The 19,477-nt window shown below is 42.0% G+C and overlaps 1 protein-coding gene across 1 annotated transcript in view; it reads right to left on the reverse strand.

The window, feature by feature from the left end:
* Nucleotides 1-19,477, reverse strand: part of RTTN (rotatin) — a 108,542-nt gene that overhangs the window by 21,344 nt on the left and 67,721 nt on the right. Inside the window, exons 31-38 of the mRNA XM_066623576.1 lie at nucleotides 18,010-18,202; nucleotides 17,179-17,261; nucleotides 14,290-14,398; nucleotides 13,538-13,736; nucleotides 11,461-11,551; nucleotides 9,080-9,233; nucleotides 4,087-4,224; nucleotides 1,941-2,152 (exon numbers count right to left, since the gene is read on the reverse strand). Of these exons, the coding sequence (XP_066479673.1) occupies nucleotides 1,941-2,152; nucleotides 4,087-4,224; nucleotides 9,080-9,233; nucleotides 11,461-11,551; nucleotides 13,538-13,736; nucleotides 14,290-14,398; nucleotides 17,179-17,261; nucleotides 18,010-18,202 (1,179 nt within the window). The remainder of the gene's footprint in view (nucleotides 1-1,940; nucleotides 2,153-4,086; nucleotides 4,225-9,079; nucleotides 9,234-11,460; nucleotides 11,552-13,537; nucleotides 13,737-14,289; nucleotides 14,399-17,178; nucleotides 17,262-18,009; nucleotides 18,203-19,477) is intronic.

The raw sequence follows: 19,477 nt of genomic DNA on the forward strand, positions 1-19,477 counted from the left end.
TATGGGTTAAATGGGTTATATTTTATAGAATTCCAGCCCTTTTAGCCCCCCTCCCCCCTCCCAAAAAATCAGTTTAGGAGACATAGGCTTCAATATTGTAGATAAAGGGAAGTAAAGATAATAGCCAGCCCAATTCTACCTGACTCCCAGTGCAATGATGGAGCTGTGCCAATGGGATGTATGCTGCATCTCACAGGGGGGTTTGGGTCCCAGAGCCCTCCTTGTGGTAAGGGAAAATTTGTTCCTTTGTCCCAGCACAATACTGCACTGCCCGGATGGACCTGCGCCAGCTACTTTGCTAGCACAAGTCTCAATAGATCCAGGATGGTAGACTGAGACCAGGAAGAGGGATAGGATAATTGGCAGGGCCACTGATACCGGCCCTTCCTTGTCTTGACCTGTCCCTCTCCCCATCTTAGTTTTTCCCTATCCCACCCACCCCACCTCCCGTGCTGACTTACCTATACTGGGGCTCTTTGGTGAGCCGCTAGCACATGGACTTGGCTGTTAACTACATGTGGTAGCGGCTAGGTCATACTGCATGGTGTGTCACCTTTTACGACAGATATAAAGTGTACTGTGCCACTGGAAAAAAAGTTTCAGTGGTGCAGCAGGCCATTAGGATTGAGCCTAAAATCTACAAAATTATTTGTAAAGATAACAAAATCTAACATAAGCAAAATTACTTTACAAAAATAAAAAGGAGGGATGACAAAAATATTGAACTTAAGGGTGTCAATAAGTAGAGAGATCAATATCCACTGAAAGCCAAAGAGTGGCAGTTAAGTCTGGTCTTCCCTCACTAAAAGCAGAAGTTATTTTGAAGGCAGGACTCACACTTCAAATTCCAGAGAGGTCTCATTCAAAACATTTCAACGCAACAGGTGGACATACAAGAAAGGGCACAGTCAGAACAATAAAAAAACTATCCAGATCAACTCTCCCTCCCCATATGTAATGTTAGGAGGATGCTGAACACCATGTACAAGATAAAAGACACACAGTGCCTTAGAAGGTAGATTCGCTGAGTATACAGTGGGTTCTCTTTATCCACGGATTTGGAACCTTGGGGATCAACAGAGTTCGTGCCTAGTAAGTCTTCTGAGTTGCAGAGAGGTCACGCATGGCCTCCCTGCACCACATAATGTCTGCTGGAGCCTTTTAGCAGGTACGTCCAGTTTTCATGAAAACCAGAAGTGCCTGCCAGAAGGGTCTAGCTGGCATTCCAAGATGCAGGGAGGTCATACGCAACCTCCTTGCACCCCAGAAAATAGGTAAGACCATTTCATTATCCACAGGAGTTTTGAGAACAAAACTGCTGCAGATGCCAAAGACCGACCTGTAACTGTAAGAAATGTACAGCACTCTTCAAGACAGGCCGTTTCATGTTTTTCCCCTTTGTCAATAATCTTACTTAAAAATCTACTGCCACTATCTTTCTTTCCATCATCCTCTCAAAGTAGATGTGACACTGGATACCATCATTTATATGCATCTCATCTCTTCAGTTACAACACTTACAGCCTATACATGTCTACTCAGAAGTAAGTTCCATTATAGCCAATGGGCTTACACCCAGGCAAGTTGCAGACTTAGTTTCTTCATTTCCCATTATACCAACGCTGTGGGGGGAAAAGGAGAATAATCTACTTGCTCTCTACTGTCAATGTACTATTAAGGCTCCAAGACTATAAGCGATCCAGAAGCAAGTCTGATTGAACACAGTGGGTCTTACTTCCGAACATGTATGTATGGAATAGGTTGCAATTTTCTTAAATCATCCTTGGTGAGACATATAGTTATCTATTTAGCCACCACTTTCATAGAGTGTTGTTTGTTAAATAATTAGTTTTTAAAAAGTCTCAAACTAAGCAAGTTGGTAGACATGAAAATATAACTGAAACACAGGACCAGAACATCAGAAGATGATAAATCTCTACCTGAATGACTGCTTCACAAAGTTTGGATACAGATGCTTGCCTCTCCTCATCTTCATCAAGAAGAAAGCCCACTGTTGGATTGTGGGAAGCATCCTCTTTACTGTGCAGCTGCCTCTTCCCTTCTTCAGAAAAAAGAATAGCCAGGAACTGCAAGCAAGCCACATGCAAGTCAGGGTGTATGCTGGACTGGCACACACATTCGCAGACTGTATCTAAAAGGTGAAATAAATATGAATATTAACATTTACATGAATGACTCAAGGTGCATTTAAGGGGTTACCTAAAACTATGCAAGGCAACAGAATCTTTGACTGTGAGAGAGATTGAAATTCACATACTGAATTAAGCTTAAACCAGGTCCTTTGTGAACTCATTTTTTCCATTCAGATCAATTCAATGACATGCGTCAGTTTTGTTAGAACTCTGGAAGAAGGTTGGTCCCTTATGAAGAATTTTAGTTTTCTGCAAATAAAGGAAAAAATGGTGCTCTCTTTTCTTGGTTTCCATTTTTGTCCTGGATTATCGCTCTGTTACTTGTATAGCACCATCAATGTACATAGCGCTTTTCTCAGAAAAAAAGCCGGGAAAGAATATGCTGTTTGTCTCCATTGCACTGACTGAAGCTTTTAGCAGGAAAGCACACAGTAGGGAACAGAGGACTAAGATAATGTGCCAAAGGCTTCACGAAAAAGGTTTTAAGAAGGGGGGTTGAAAGAAAGGAGGCTTCATGTCGGTGTTCCATGAAGCCATTCCATGCAAAACACATAGCAAGGGTGGAAAACCAAACTGTTTGAAGGAGCAGGAGACTTTCAGATAGTTGAGGCTCAAATATTGGATTGACTTGTGTGGAAATTTATGAGGAAAAGCTTCAGTTACTTGTACAAAGTGCCCAACAAGATATGGAGACACTCTAGCTGGGGGGGGGGTCAAACATAATGCCTAGGGGCCAGGTGTGGCCCTCAGAACTTCTTTATCTGGCCCTCAGGCTCTCCCAGCACCACCATCAGCTGCTCTTATCACCACCAGCTGAAGAGTCACTGCTGAAAGGGCAGCCCGCACAATAATTGGACTCTTCCATATCTTGAAAAATATGATCTATTCTGTCATTTGCAGCCAGTTCCTAAGTGAGAAAAAGTGCTAATTTCTGGTCATGACCTACTTGATGACATCACTTTCTGGTCAATGACATCACTTCTGCCCTCAGTAGGCATCATGAATGCTATTTGGCCCTCTGTATGAAACAAATTCAACACCCCTGCTCTAGCTCTGCCACTGCTCTGCTCCTCTTTTTGCATAAAGCTCAGGGTGGTGTACATGGCTCCTTCCCTCCTCTTGCCCTCACAGTAAGGCATCAGCTCCTGAAATAACACTTCACTGCACAGAATGTGAGGAGCAATCTAGCAAAGATGCAAGTACTTTCTTCTTAAATACCATGGTCTACAGGGCTTTTGGGGAGACCAATGTTTTCATATAGTGCAAGAAGGTCTCTGAGCACTTGGAGCCACAAAGTATGGTTTGGCAGATAGAATGCAGCCTATGGGTTGCCCACCCCCTACATTAGGCAACATGCTGCCACAGAGTGCAATGGGATGCAATGATGGAAAGGATCTGTACTTTTAAGCAGCTATACAGAATGAGCTTCTGCAGGTGTATTTATTTTTCACATTTTTATACTACCTTTCTCTCAAGAAGCTCAGGGTGGTGTACATGATTCCTTCCCTCCTTTTGCCCTCACAACAAAACTGGTAAGTAGGTGAGGCTGAGAGACAGTGACTGGCCCAAGGTCATCCAGGAAATTGGGTAGCATCTCACACCCTTGCATGGCAAGCTGCACCTACCAAAATATGTGCAACTACTGAGAGATAACAGAAGCCCAGACCTACTTTGAATAACCCTATGCCAACCACTAAAAGAAAAAAATGCAGATGGCAATGGCCTCTTTGTTATCAAAGACCAGATGCAGTTCAGATCACTGCAAACTAAAATTTGGTCAACTGCTTAACAGCTAAGAATTAATTTTGCTATAAAACAGATCAACAACAAAGAAAGCTGCAAATATAGCCCACTTTATATCATCATTATAAGATATTGGTGCTAACTGCTACATACATATGCAGCTATTAAAGCACTTGAAAACAGGTGTTACCTATTACTGCAGTCCAATGCTTAGCAAGAGCTGCAGTCACAGAGGGTAGAAAGGTACGGCCACATTTTCTTAACAGAGTAGCCAGAAGGCTGAATAAGTCTTTCCAAGCTTGGTGAACAGCAGCTGTTAATTCAGGATCTGTCAATATACAAATTTTAAAAAGTACTCAGTTGAATATACATGCATCTACAGTTAAGTAACAGCATCCCTATGGCAAGTGAGATATTTCTAGTGTCACAAAATTATAAGCCTGATTTAAGATAAAGGCAAATTACTATTATAAATTAGCATTTTAAATTTATGTTATAAAAGCCACTATGGGAACATCAAAGTGGAAGATATCTGACTTCTAACTCCATTTCATCTCATATCTTTTTATCTATAACAACATTGTTACTACTTTGCATAGCCTAGCAGTATGAAATACAAACAAGCACAGAGTGTCATCAACAGCTGAAGTCATGTGGAATAAATAGTGCAAAGAAAGAACAGGAAGGGGGCCCTTTTTTGGCCTCCTGAAAATCATTGTAGGATTCTTGCTCTCGGGCCCTGGATTACAGTAAAAATGTTAACCACTGCAGAAGCCTGATTAGCTTGACAGCTGTGAGTGTCTGATGCTATAGACTCTCCATTACATATTTCTCCACATTTAAGTACGTACTCAACTTTTTGAGAAACAAGGCATAAAACATTCCCCACTCTATGGTCTTTACTGCTGTAGTCTTGCCCACATATTTTCTTACTTCTCTGAGCTTTTAAGAGGTCGTCCCTGGTATTCAGATTTTGCCATTGCTGTGCCTGCATGCTCTTTTTTCTCTTCCCCGCACCCTCCAACCTCTTAAAAGGGACATCATTATTTCTTACTGTCAATGATGGCATTGCTGTTGCTTGTGTCATTCATTAGAACAACAGGAAGAATAAACCCCAACCACTTCACTTACTGCTCTCCCTTGGCACATGGTGCTGCTGCTGCTTCCTTTAATGGCCGCAGAGGGAATTTCCCAGCATTTTCTCCACAGGCCATTAGAGGAGGTAGAAGTGCTGGACACCAAGTGGAATGGAGGGCTTACCTCTCTCCTTCAGTGCCAAGTGCCACCACTGCCTACTCCAAAAGCTGGTGAAGGGAATACTAGTCTCCCAGTATTCCCGTAACAGCCATTACAGGAAACAACAGTGGCACTAGACACTATGGGAGTGAAGTAAGTGAAGCATGGAATGGATGACATTCTCTCTCTTGGTATTCAGTGCCACTGCCACTACTTTCTATAATGGCTATAATGCCGCTTTCCTAGTATTCCCTCCACTGGCCATTAGAGGTAGCAGCAGCAATGGATGTTGAGAAAGAAGTTATGAGAATGTTATGTTGGCGCATAACATTAAAAAGGTGGCAGAGCAGCTTTTAAACTGATCCCTGGGGGAAGGCCGACAGGAGCCGAGGGGCATCCGGTTCGGGACTCCTCATCCCTATGGGATGAGGATGGGGAGGTTAGAGAACAACAAGACAAAGGCAGGGTAGGAGAAGAAATTGGGAAAGGTAGGGAGATGGGATGTGATAGACAGTTTGGCACAATGAGAGGATGCGGGGACAAAGGAGCAAATAAGCAGCCCATCCTGGGGCATTCCGTGTATAAATGCTTTTATGCGAATGCCCGAAGTCTACGAGCAAAGGTGGGAGAACTGGAATGTCTGGTGTCAAGGGAAAATATTGACATAGTGGGCATAACGGAAACCTGGTGGAATGCGGAGAATCAGTGGGATACCGCAATCCCGGGCTATAAACTCTACAGGAGGGACAGGCAGGGGCGTGTTGGAGGTGGGGTGGCCCTTTATGTTAAGGAAGGGATAGAATCCAGCAAAGTAGAGATTGAAGGTGGGTCCGACTCCACCGTAGAATCTCTGTGGGTTAAATTACCAGGCTTGAGCAGCGATGTAATACTGGGGGTGTGCTATCGTCCTCCAGACCAGAAATCTGATGGGGACCTTGAAATGAGGAAACAGATCAGGGAGGTGACAAGGAAGGACAGGGTTGTAATCATGGGGGACTTCAATTATCCTTATATCGACTGGGTCAATTTGTGTTCTGGTCACGATAAGGAAACCGGATTTCTTGATGTGCTAAATGACTGTGGCTTAGATCAGCTAGTCACGGAGCCCACCAGAGGACAGGTGACTCTGGATTTAATTTTGTGCGGTACGCAGGACCTGGTTAGAGATGTAAACGTTACTGAGCCATTGGGGAACAGTGATCATGCTGCGATCCGTTTTGACGTGCACGTTGGGGGAAGAATACCAGGCAAATCTCTAACAAAAACCCTTGACTTCCGACGGGCGGACTTCCCTCAAATGAGGAGGCTGATTAGAAGGAGGTTGAAAGGGAGGGTAAAAAGAGTCCAGTCTCTCCAGAGTGCATGGAGGCTGCTTAAAACAACAGTAATAGAGGCCCAGCAGAGGTGTATACCACAAAGAAAGAAGGGTTCCACTAAATCCAGGAGAGTGCCCGCATGGCTAACCAGCCAAGTTAGAGAGGCTGCGAAGGGCAAGGAAGCTTCCTTCCGTAAATGGAAGTCTTGCCCTAATGAAGAGAATAAAAAGGAACATAAACTGTGGCAAAAGAAATGTAAGAAGGTGATAGGGGAGGCCAAGCGAGACTATGAGGAACGCATGGCCAGCAACATTAAGGGGAATAATAAAAGCTTCTTCAAATATGTTAGAAGCAGGAAACCCGCCAGAGAAGCGGTTGGCCCTCTGGATGGTGAGGGAGGGAAAGGGGAGATAAAAGGAGACTTAGAGATGGCAGAGAAATTAAATTAGTTCTTTGCATCTGTCTTCACGGCAGAAGACCTCGGGCAGATACCGCTGCCCGAACGGCCCCTCCTAACCGAGGAGTTAAGTCAGATAGAGGTTAAAAGAGAAGATGTTTCAGACCTCATTGATAAATTAAAGATCAATAAGTCACCGGGCCCTGATGGCATCCACCCAAGGGTTATTAAGGAATTGAAGAATGAAGTTGCAGATCTCTTGACTAAGGTATGCAACTTGTCCCTCAAAACGGCCACGGTGCCAGAAGATTGGAGGATAGCAAATGTCACGCCTATTTTTAAAAAGGGAAAGGGGGGGACCCGGGAAACTATAGGCCGGTCAGCCTAACATCTATACCGGGTAAGATGGTGGAATGCCTCATCAAAGATAGGATCTCAAAACACATAGACGAACAGGCCTTGCTGAGGGAGAGTCAGCATGGCTTCTGTAAGGGTAAGTCTTGCCTCACAAACCTTATAGAATTCTTTGAAAAGGTCAACAGGCATGTGGATGCGGGAGAACCCGTGGACATTATATATCTGGACTTTCAGAAGGCGTTTGACACGGTCCCTCACCAAAGGCTACTGAAAAAACTCCACAGTCAGGTCCTCTCGTGGATTGAGAACTGGTTGGAGGCCAGGAAGCAGAGAGTGGGTGTCAATGGGCAATTTTCACAATGGAGAAAGGTGAAAAGCGGTGTGCCCCAAGGATCTGTCCTGGGACCGGTGCTTTTCAACCTCTTCATAAATGACCTGGAGACAGGGTTGAGCAGTGAAGTGGCTAAGTTTGCAGATGACACCAAACTTTTTCGAGTGGTAAAGACCAGAAGTGATTGTGAGGAGCTCCAGAAGGATCTCTCCAGACTGGCAGAATGGGCAGCAAAATGGCAGATGCGCTTCAATGTCAGTAAGTGTAAAGTCATGCACATTGGGGCAAAAAATCAAAACTTTAGATATAGGCTGATGGGTTCTGAGCTGTCTGTGACAGATCAGGAGAGAGATCTTGGGGTGGTGGTGGACAGGTCGATGAAAGTCTCGACCCAATGTGCGGCGGCAGTGAAGAAGGCCAATTCTATGCTTGGGATCATTAGGAAGGGTATTGAGAACAAAACGGTTAGTATTATAATGCCGTTGTACAAATCTATGGTAAGGCCACACCTGGAGTATTGTGTCCAGTTCTGGTCGCCGCATCTCAAAAAAGACATAGTGGAAATGGAAACGGTGCAAAAGAGAGCGACTAAGATGATTACGGGGCTGGGGCACCTTCCTTATGAGGAAAGGCTACGGCGTTTGGGCCTCTTCAGCCTAGAAAAGAGACGCTTGAGGGGGGACATGATTGAGACATACAAAATTATGCGGGGGATGGACAGAGTGGATAGGGAGATGCTCTTTACACTCTCACATAATACCAGAACCAGGGGACATCCACTCAAATTGAGTGTTGGGCGGGTTAGGACAGACAAAAGAAAATATTTCTTTACTCAGCGCGTGGTCGGTCTGTGGAACTCCTTGCCACAGGATGTGGTGCTGGCGTCTAGCCTAGACGCCTTTAAAAGGGGATTGGACGAGTTTCTGGAGGAAAAATCCATTATGGGGTACAAGTCATGATGTGTATGCGCAACCTCCTGATTTTAGGAATGGGTTAAGTCAGAATGCCAGATGTAGGGGAGAGCACCAGGATGAGGTCTCTTGTTATCTGGTGTGCTCCCTGGGGCATTTGGTGGGCCGCTGTGAGATACAGGAAGCTGGACTAGATGGGCCTATGGCCTGATCCAGTGGGGCTGTTCTTATGTTCTTAAGTCCTCTTCATTCTCTTCTCAGTATCTGCTACTGCCACTGCATCCTCCTCTTGGTGCTCAGTGCTGCTGTCGCTGCCTATCAAGGCTGCTCCTGAGGCATACTGGTTGATACACATTCAAGACCGCATGCCATTCTGTCACTCAGAACAATCCCTATCCCTGCCTTATTCTTATGAGATAAAATTCCCATCTTTAAGTCCAATGAAGGGCACAGATGTATGCACAGTCCCCATTAACCCCTACTGATCTTTTCTCATGGTGGAAAATTTCCCTTTATTGATTGTTTGACTGCAAGTACTCCTAACTTTTGAGCCACTAATTCCAACTTATGAAGGAAACCCTTGTAACAGTGTTGCTATCCAGAAACTCATAATCTGCCCCTTACCACACAGTTACCTAAGCCATCCTTTGAACGAATGGAAAGTATCACAAAGGTATTTGCCAAGACAGGTGTCAGTAATTCATCTTGCATCACAAGGCGAGTGTCCACCAACAAGCATGATTGCAGGAGTTGAGACAATGATGAAATAAACTGAAGTAGAAACAAAACCTGTTCAACAGGAAAGTAAGTTGGTTCAGGTGTGTGCAGGGAGCTGCTCTATTTCTTCTCTAATAAACCACTAACACAAATCAGGAGTTCAGTAACGGTTTGCTTGATCCCCCCCACCGGAGGAGTTGTGGGCGGATCAGAAGGCCTGTGAACTCCCTCCCCTCCTGGCTACTACCACTGCTGAAAGGATGCAAGCAGGGAATACCATCCTAGTTGCAGCATGCCGATATCCAGCAGTTAACTGAATACCTAGGCAGAGCAATGTATTAAGGCAAGCTCCAGTTAGTCTTGCTGCCAATCCACAGGCTAGGGCCATTGTGACCAATAGACAAAGATTCCTTCTTGCTGATGCAAGAAGTCCTGAGGAGTCGAAGCCAGAAAAAAGCATCCCTTCCCCTAGAGGGCCCATGTCCTGACTATGGAGGAGAAGGGAAAGCTGAGAAACTAACAAAAATCAGGTAAAAATTATCTAAAACTTTAATTGAAGGCGCAGAGCCCTGTAACTAACCACCTCTCTTCAGCAAGGTAGGGTAACAGGGCAACAGTCAGCCCTCAGGCTGAGGACACCAATGACAGCAATGGATCCTACATCCAGCTGGCATGTTAGGGGCTCCCCTATATAGTATGGAATGCCCCTTCCGCTACCAGGTAATTGCCAATCTAAACTAGATATGAACACTGGGGAGAGAGTTGTAAAGGACTATGAATAAGGAGCTCAACACAGTCAAAGATTTTCACTACTGAAGATGAAGAGTTTTGTATTCTACAATCACTTGTGAGAAATCATAATTGTGACAAGAACCTTCATCATTTTCTTTTTTTAATTAAGTTTCATTCTGCATAAGAAACAATAAGTCTTCTGTGAAAATCATTATTATACATCTAGAAATTGTGAAAAAACTATTTGTATTATTTGAATATGAAATTTAATGGTTTTTATTTCCTATAGCTTTAGTTAGTCCTGCACCAAATTTTTTGTGGCATTTGATTTCTCTTGTATTCATTACTTATTTACTCACCAAGCATGTGTTCCTCAGCTAGACTTATAAAAATTACCTATTTCACATTACAAATTCCTGTTTTCAAAATGTTAAAACCATTGCTTATCCTTGCTAAATTCAGCTGATAACAGCAGTTGAAATGGCATTTTATTGATCTTGCTCATACTTTATCTTTCCCTTCATTCGCAAAAAGATTCACACTGAGAAATAAGATCAAGGAAGCTTTGATGCCACTGCTCTGTATTCAGTTTCACTGAATAACAGCCCAATCTTAAAGGCAGCAGTGCCGCCGGGTGCAGTGGCACTAAAGCGGTTGCCATTGCATCCTGTGGCCCCATGGCAGCCACTGGAAATCTCTTCAGTGGAAGGAGATCTTCTTTCTCTTCTGCCTGGAAAGCCCTAAGACTCAAAGTGAGGCTTCTCAAGTTTGCACCGGCTACATTGCGAGTGCAGTTGAGAGATATTGTGTCGAACCTTCTGGCCCAGCACAGAGCTCAGGATATGGTGAAGCATGTCAACTCTCTAATCTAATCCTAATCTGATATTCCCTGAAGACGTTTCCTCCCCCCCTTTCCATTTTCTCATTGAACAAGTAGGGAGACATTTAATGTGAGGGAAAAGGTAATTTCTTACCATGAATTCCTGTTCTTCAAGACACCCAGAGAACACTCCAAAAATAATCAGGATGATTCCTCCCTCTGATTGTAGGCAGGGTCCAATTCAGAAGCAACTTCCCGAGGGAGATGCGACCCTGCCCTCCCAGACCAGCCCTACCCAGCATGCAGTGCACTCTGGTTCTGAAGAGCTCCAAAGTTGCTATGCAAGCCTCTCCTTTTCTTGCCCTATCCCCTGGACCCTGTATCCCAAAAATGACCAGTGGGCCCTGCATGGGGAGACTATTTTGCAGGTCACTCACAAACAAAATAAATCAGAAAGGTTAGGGTAATCAAACACACACTGCAAGAAAGATGTCTTGTTTACTTTTCCACTATGTGCTAGGATTTCAAAATACCACTAAAACCAAAACATTGTTGCAGTATTCTAAAAAATTCAACTCTCCCCAACTTCTCATATATTAATATTTTAACCACAGAAAATTCAGAACAAAAAACAACAATAAAATGGCAGTTCAGTAAAATTGATCTTTTCCCCCAGGAGTTAACAGTCTTACATGAAAAACATCAATCACAAATCATGAAAATGAAATGATTGCGTGTACTACTTACCTGAATTTTGGTGTATTCCATATGGGATGGTCGGGACAAAGGTGCTTTCATTTCCAAGATACATCTCTCTATCAAGCCAGAATTTACCAGACTAAACACAAAACATACAGAAGAATCAACTTTTTCAGGGCAACAAATAATGTGTCGGAGTTTTAGATGGCTGGGGTTTTTAACTCAACAAGGATCAGCACTACCCCTCCCTATCAACTTGCTGTGACCAATGTGAACACAAATGCCCAAGCAATGAAACAGAACACGTGCAATTTTTCTCTCAAAAAAAAGAGGGCACTAATCCCAGAAAACAGACTTCCATATTATTTATTTATTTTTCACCTTTATATACTGCCTTTTTTTCAAGAGGTTCAGGGCAAGGTAAATGATTCCTTCTTCATCAATCCTCACAACAACCCTGTCAAGTAGATTAGCCTGAGAAATTGTGATTGACCCAAGGTCACCCAACACCAGGTGGGAATTTGAACCAAAGTCTTTTTGGTTCGAGACCAATAACCTAATCATTCCATCACACTACACCTACATGATGAAGAGTAAGGAGCCACAACAGCCCTCTGCCATACAAGGACACCAAGTAATATGACCAGGGCAAGAATGTAGGAAACAGTTTAATTCCGGTACCAGTAGTTGGTGGAGGAGTAGATTGGAAAAATTGCTCCACACAAACTGACAGCCCCTCTCAGTCTGCTGTTACATTTCAGTAAAATAAAGAAATTGGGAGATCCAATCATGGACCCCCCACATAATGTTATTTGGTCTTATCTACCCTTTAGTAATAATAGGCTTGTTAATAGCTGCACTGAAATCAAGTTCTCAAGATACTTGTTAGGAACTTAGGATACCAAGGCTGCAATCCTATACACACTTACTTGGAAGTAAGCCCCATTGAATTCAGTTGGAATTACTTCTGAGTCAATCAATCAAACCTTTATTAGGCATAAATACTTTTGAGTTGACATGCCTAGGATTACGCTATAAGTTCTTCAGGTATCTAGCCTTCACTCAAAAGAAACTGACATTCAGAGAACTACTCTAAAATGCCTTACTATTCAGTGTTGGGGGAGCACAAACTACTGTAGTAAGAGGCGGGCTCCTACTTCCTTGAAGGGACCCTGTTTCCTGAAAGGGAGCATAAAACTGTAGTAGCTGAACCAGGAGGTCAAAAAAACTAGCAACACTCCTAGTCATCTCAAAAATCTGTTGTTAACAAGACATTTGAACCAGAAACTTCCTGGTTCACACCTTTAACCTCTATGCTATACCAGTTTTACTAAACATCTATAAGATGTCATATTAGTGGGCAGACTCATCTAATCTTGAAAAATGTTTCCAGCTTTGCTTTTTTATTCCAGAGGTCAGTGGAGGTCTAAAAATACAGTACAAAAAGAACCATCATTGTGAATAAATAACTTAAACACCTGCATCTGTCCATGTTCCTAGGACATAACCTTTTAAGAGGTTTTCCTGGTGTTGCAATTAGCAGGGTCCATCATAAGCACTTGTGTGTTGGGGAAACAGACAAAACAAGTATTATGCATACCCCGTAGTGGTTAGAGGGTCGAACTACAACTGGGAAGATCCAGGTTCAAAACCCCACTCTGCCATGAAGTTCAGTAAGTGATCTTGGGGTCAATCACCGTCTTTAAGCTTAACTACCTTACAGGGACATTACAAGGATGAAATGGGAGTTGGCAGACCATGTATATCACCCTGAACTCTCTGAAGGAAGGCCAGGACATAAATGTAAGCAGATAAAATACATATATACATAAAATACTGAAGTAAGAATGCCTCTCCCCTGCTGAATAGTCTCGCCTAAAGAAACAGCTTGGTGTTTGGTGAAGCCTAAATAACATTGCTTTGATTTTATTGGCTTTACTTTGAGTATTCCAGATCTGTTCTGCTAGCTAGATCAAAAAATAATAAGGATAATATAAAAAGGAAAGAGTATCCTGAATTCTCCATGCTCTAAAGATCGATCAATAGCTACAACGAAGCTTTGGGCAGTGCTTGTCTTGATCAATTTCTTGTCTGTTTGTAACCTCAGTAGCTACTGATGCCTTACCTGCCAAGAGCAGTTAGTGTATGTGCTCGGTGAAGAGCAATCCCAGTGTCTTTTGGAGCAACAATCAGCAGGTTGTCTAGCAAGCTGCACATGGCTGACAGGAGAGGGGGGGTGACCACTGCACACTGCTTAGATCTAACAACTGACTGTGGGGAATCATGTGGACTTGAGGATGTTGTTGTGGTTGTATCACTCTGACCTAAACACACAAAATTTGGAAAAAGGAACATTATGGTTACCTGGAGATTAAGTATCAACTGGATCTGAGTAACAGAGAATTGATCCATTTCTTGATTAGCTGCAAGACTCAGAGACTTGGAGGCTGTCATACTTGTCAATTTCACACAAAAAAAGTCAGGAGACATTTAGTCAACAGCATTCCTCCTTTGGTACAAATAGTACACATAATCCCAGATAAACGAAATTAGGTGTAGGAGTACTGATCCAGAAAGGGTCTTTGAAGATCAGATGTGTCCAAAACAAGGTAATGAAAATATAGTTCAGACCCCTTCACAAGTAGGGACTGAAATGCTTGCAGATATACCCACAGATCTAGCAGGATATTTTTATCCTCCCCTAGTTGAACACAGTGGGAATTTCAGAAGTGGGCTACAGTGTGTCACAGGGGTAGGAGAAAGGGATGGGAGTGAAACTGAACCCCAGAAGACTTTGCATACATGGATCATGGCTATTGCCCATCCGTTTTTCCCCCCAAGCGAATCATTACTGAAACGCTTTCAAGATAAGCTTACCTTGAGCCAAGAGCCTACTGACAGGCATTTCCCGGATAATACTAATAGGTGGTGAAGTAGGTGTTGGAAGTTCTGTAGGACTCCCCAGAGATGGTGATTCAGAAATTATCTAAAAAGGAGGAACAAGCAAAGTAATTTTTTTGCTCTATAAATATATTAGGTATTCATCAGCAATTTTCCAGAATTCATTCAGTCCTTCATGTGAAAGAAGAGTACTTCCATGGGTACTGCTGTGTCAGTTGCCAATTCTGCCACCACTGGATACATTCTCATCTTTCCAAAGCTTCAGTTAGTTGCTCTCAGGAGCTCCACTTCGGGAGGTGGGGGGCTACAGCAGGAAGAGAACTCCCAAAAACACTCTGTTGAACATGCAGAACACCATATGCTGCCCTCTGGATCCAAGATATTGTTTAATTACTCCAATGTGTCTTTCTTCAACTCTAGTAAAACCTTATCAGTAAAATCACTTAATGCCACACTGTTAAATCTGAAAAGTATATCTGAAAATCTTGCCCAGCTTTCAGGTCTATGGAACAAGTTATCTAAAATGTCTGAGTGAACGCCACAGTATTCAAACACAATTTCAAAAATATTCTAGGTGGTTGTCCTGTAACAAACAAATGCAAAAAGGTATTTCTACAGAATTATATTACTGATTGGGAAAAAGATGTAGCAACAACGGTTCTGAGCAGAGCTGAGGGATGGAAAGCAACCAAGGGAAAGGAGAGGGGAAAAAACCAACAACAAAAATTGGATTCTTTGCATTCCTTGGTCTTCTGCTTTCTTTTTAAGCAACAGAGAAAGAGGTGCACAGGTAGACACTCTTTCTGGAAATGCTAACCCATTCCAAATTAGGAGGAATGAGAACTAATCTGACAACACTACAGCTCCCCAGCCCAGAGTCATATTATTTAAAACTCCTAGGAGGTGAAGCCCAAAAACCACTTCAATTGATCTTACTCACAATTCACCAAACTTAGGATATAACTCTAGATCTATATATAAAAATTAAGCATAAAATTAGTTTTGAATTTCCAAACACTCCATGGCTATTTAGAAAACCCCTTGAAGAAATGTGTTTACTCTGAGCAGCCACAGTTTGTAATATTAATAATGTACTGTACATAATTAAGATGAGAACAGGTTGAACATAACTCTCAATTTCCAAGAAACTGTTAGCAGATGAAACTCAATACAAGAAAATTTCAAACATTCAACAATGTCCTAAGCTGAGCTGCTCAGCTCCTGAAGGTTTTAGTGTTCAGGAAAATGAAGGTTAAAAAAAAAATCAATAACAATTTCAACTAGTTATGTGAAATATAGCTTCTCTTACGCTAAGCCTTCTCAAGTAACAGTCTCCCAATAGGAGAGAAACTGAAGGCAGACATTTTGATATCAAACAAGGACATATACACAGGCTTGTAAATGGGCACTTGCCTGCATCTCATTAGCATGTAAGAATTACCTCTCTTGTTTTTTCAAGTGACTGATGTACCAGAATTGACTTATACTTTCACATAAAGAGGTTACTAATTCTCCTGGACTTTGTTACAAGTCTGACAGAAGCTCAGCTCAGAAGTCGTATGATATCATAGAATAATCCTGGTTGTATGCAATCTCCCCTAGCTTCAGATACATGCAGAGTCCAATCCTGTCCCCCTCCATCATCCCCTTTCTTTGTGAAGGGAGGAAGGATTATCTTTCTGACCCTGGTCTAGAAGAAGTCAGGATTTGCCATGACATCCAAAATTGGAAAATCCTGATTTGTTCTAAACGTAATTTGCCCAAGGATAGGAAATGTCATAAAAAAAATCACGTTTAAAACCAAAGTTTGGTATGACACCTAAACAGGTCACTCTTTGAGAGCAGAGTATAAAATACTTGAATTTAACACAATTAATTTTTTTTTAAATTTCTATTCAGGGACAGAAAGCACTTTCATTAACCCATCAAGGCATATTCAATGGCTTGAGAATTGTCATATGATATACAGTCAGTTCTGTTTATATTCAAATTCACGATCTGCAAATTAGCTTATCTGCAAGGGGCAGAATTGCCATTCTCTCGTTGTCTGCTAATATTGAGCTGGTGTCACATAAAATGGGCAGTGGTATTGGTTTGTGGACAATTGTTGGACACATTTGTGTTCACTTGCAGACTTGCCCCACCATCTTGGGCACCATCTCAGGGACTCCAGCTGAACCTTCACAACTACGGCAATGATGAGAGGTCTCTGGAAGACTACATGAGGGCTGCTCTGGGGATGGGAAAGCTAAGGAAGGAGCCAAGAGACAGGTGGAGGACAGGTAAAACAACCCCCTCCTCAATGCTGATCTCTGAGGCCTCATTGTTGGACTAGCAACCTTCACAAGTCGAGGGATAGCCAGCATGGAGAAACTGCAATCACCACTGCCTCAACTTTAAATGCATCAAGGGATATGCAGCACAGAGAAGAAGCATCAGATGTTGGAGATGTAGATGAGTCTTTGCTATCACCCATCCCCATATACTTCAAGTTAAGACAGAAGTTCATAAAATTCATAGAGTGCATGATGAAAAGAGATCCCCTGTAACCTAATCCCCTTTTTCCCATAGGCTCAATGATTCAGTAATTCAGTAATGATTCTGCTAAAATTCAGTATCCACTGAGTTTTCCAGGAACCTAACCCTAGCGGATAATGAGAACTGACCATATTTTTACAACTACCTGAAAAAACCAAAAGCTTTCTGATTTTCTGAAAGACTAAAAGAGATCAGAAGCCTAAGAAAGGAAAGTGACAAGGAGTGATGGGAAAGGAAAGTGCAATATAATCCCAAATCTTTAGAGTATCCAATTAAGTCAGTTTCAGCTCATATTGCTATAGTAACTTGTTCCACCTTTGAACTCACCAGAGTATCAGATGTTGACTGAGAACAGGGAGACTGAGTTTCACTAGATGGGACTCTCCAAAGAGAAAGAGAATCATCAAGATCTGCAAAAGAGGCAAAATCCAGTTTTTAAAACAACTCCTTTCTTGGCAGAAAACGGAGAAGGGGGTATTTGCGAATGATAAGTAGAAGGCTTGGAGTGCCATAGAAGCAAAAACGCAATCAATATGTTGTACACATTATTCATTGTACACCTTTTTTATTTGCGCTAAATTCGGAACATTAAAGTGTACCTGTAAAAAGATAGAGCACGCACATAAAAATGTATGTATGAAGTGGCCACCATTCCCTGCAAAGAGTTACCATTGAATTATAGAGAGTGGAAAGAAGAATATTTCATATTTTCAGTGCATTGCTAAGACAACCCTTTCCAAATGCTTGCATAATCCTAACAACCCACATACTGCCTTTTTCAGTATCTTTCCATTGTATTACAGATTCAACCTTCTTGGAGGTCTAATTAGTTTTCTTTACATTTCTCCTACATCCCATTATTATCTTTCACAAAGAGAAGGAATGAGTTATTTAATATGCTTCTTCCACCTCTGACTACGAACACACAAAAAACCTCATAATTGCTTCCTGGATACTGAACCAGATGAAGTGATATTTTTATTCAAGGGAGTAACTATTTTAACTTCACACACACACACACACACACACACACACACACACACACGTACGTAATAGCCACACAGTTTGAAATAGCAATCATAAGTAGGGACTGCATTGCAAACCACTGAAATGGCCCCTTAAATTCATGCTATAGGAACACTTTAAAATGTTGCTTACCATTTATGCCATTCTTTTCTGCTGCCAGGCTGTCTCCCAAGGAACAATTAAAATCAAACGTATACCGACCGAGATAGCATTGTTTTACCATCTCATTCAAATGTTCGTAGAAGTGGCAATGACATAATAGGGCCTGCAGGGCGGGTTTTCCAATCAGAGAAAGGCCAGATTCTTCATCATGCACACAAGGGCCCTATAATCAAAAATAATACTATGAATCATATCAAAGTCTTTTGTAGCCACCTACTCTCTCCAAGGTGCATCTCCCTCCCAAGCCTAGAAAGAGCCAAAGTACAAACCACAAAGGGATAGGCTGTGCGCATGTAATTTGTGAAAATGTAGCATCAGCCATAGAATTCACCTTCCTGAGAGTCTCTGCTTCCATATTTAAGAAGCAACCAAAATAAGCTCACAACAATATGCGATCAAGCCCTAATGAATTTCAGAAAAGAAAGAGTAGCTGGATAGTAGTGATCAGAAGTATTTCACTCACACAACTCATTATTCTTTCTGATGAGCAAGATTTACTACATTTATATCCCATTTTTCTTCCATCATGGAAAGTTCCCAGATGGTCACTCACTGAGGTATTGACAAGTCCTAGAACTATTTAATTTCAGCAAGATAGCTGCATTGTGTGCCCTCATACTGGGAATATTATGCAAAATAGTAAAGTTTAAAGAATAAATTAGACATAATAAGAGAAGTCAAGCAAACCTGGATAATTTATGGGAGCTTCAGAGTTCACCTTAGCACCTTTCCTCACCTTTTTCTTTTTACATACACACACAGAGCCCTGAGATATGATATACTTATAAGCGTATTTGTGAAAATGTGTTGAATAAAAGCTGTTTAATGAACTCCAGTGAAACGCATTCATTTTTGGTCCTTTTCAGGACTTGGGTCTCAGATATTTCCTGAAGTGCCATCTGCTTTTTTTCATTCTTGCCAATATAAAGCATTTCCAATTTTATTTCAGAAGAACAGTCTGAATATGAGCTTCCTAATCCCATGCAAGTGCTTTCAAGTTGTCTCTTACAGGACAGCAATCCAAGCACAGAAGATGTTAGCAGTGTGCACTGATTGAATCAAGCATGACAACTGCCTACTCTGGGAATTTTGCAGACATTAAGTGTGATGACATTGAGTCCAAGTTTTGATATTTGGCATCGTCTATGCCAATTTAGGATTCCTATGCTTAGCACTTCACAGCCACAGGGGTGTGCTAAAAAGCACTGGAGTCTGTCACAAGTTATAGTCTGTGAGCAGAGTGACTTCAACCACCTTGAAACTACATAACATCTTGTGATCTGATGACTTGGGATTATATATGTGCTGATTTTACTGACAAAAAAATGGACTTCATCTAATAAACTGTGATAAAAGAAAATAAATTGCTCTGAGAGTAAAAGCACTGTATATATTGATTGCCAAAAGTATGTTACTATTTAGTTAGCCACTTATCCCA

The sequence above is a fragment of the Tiliqua scincoides genome, chromosome 4 (assembly GCF_035046505.1).
Source record: "Tiliqua scincoides isolate rTilSci1 chromosome 4, rTilSci1.hap2, whole genome shotgun sequence".
In the NCBI taxonomy this organism is placed as follows: domain Eukaryota; kingdom Metazoa; phylum Chordata; class Lepidosauria; order Squamata; family Scincidae; genus Tiliqua; species Tiliqua scincoides.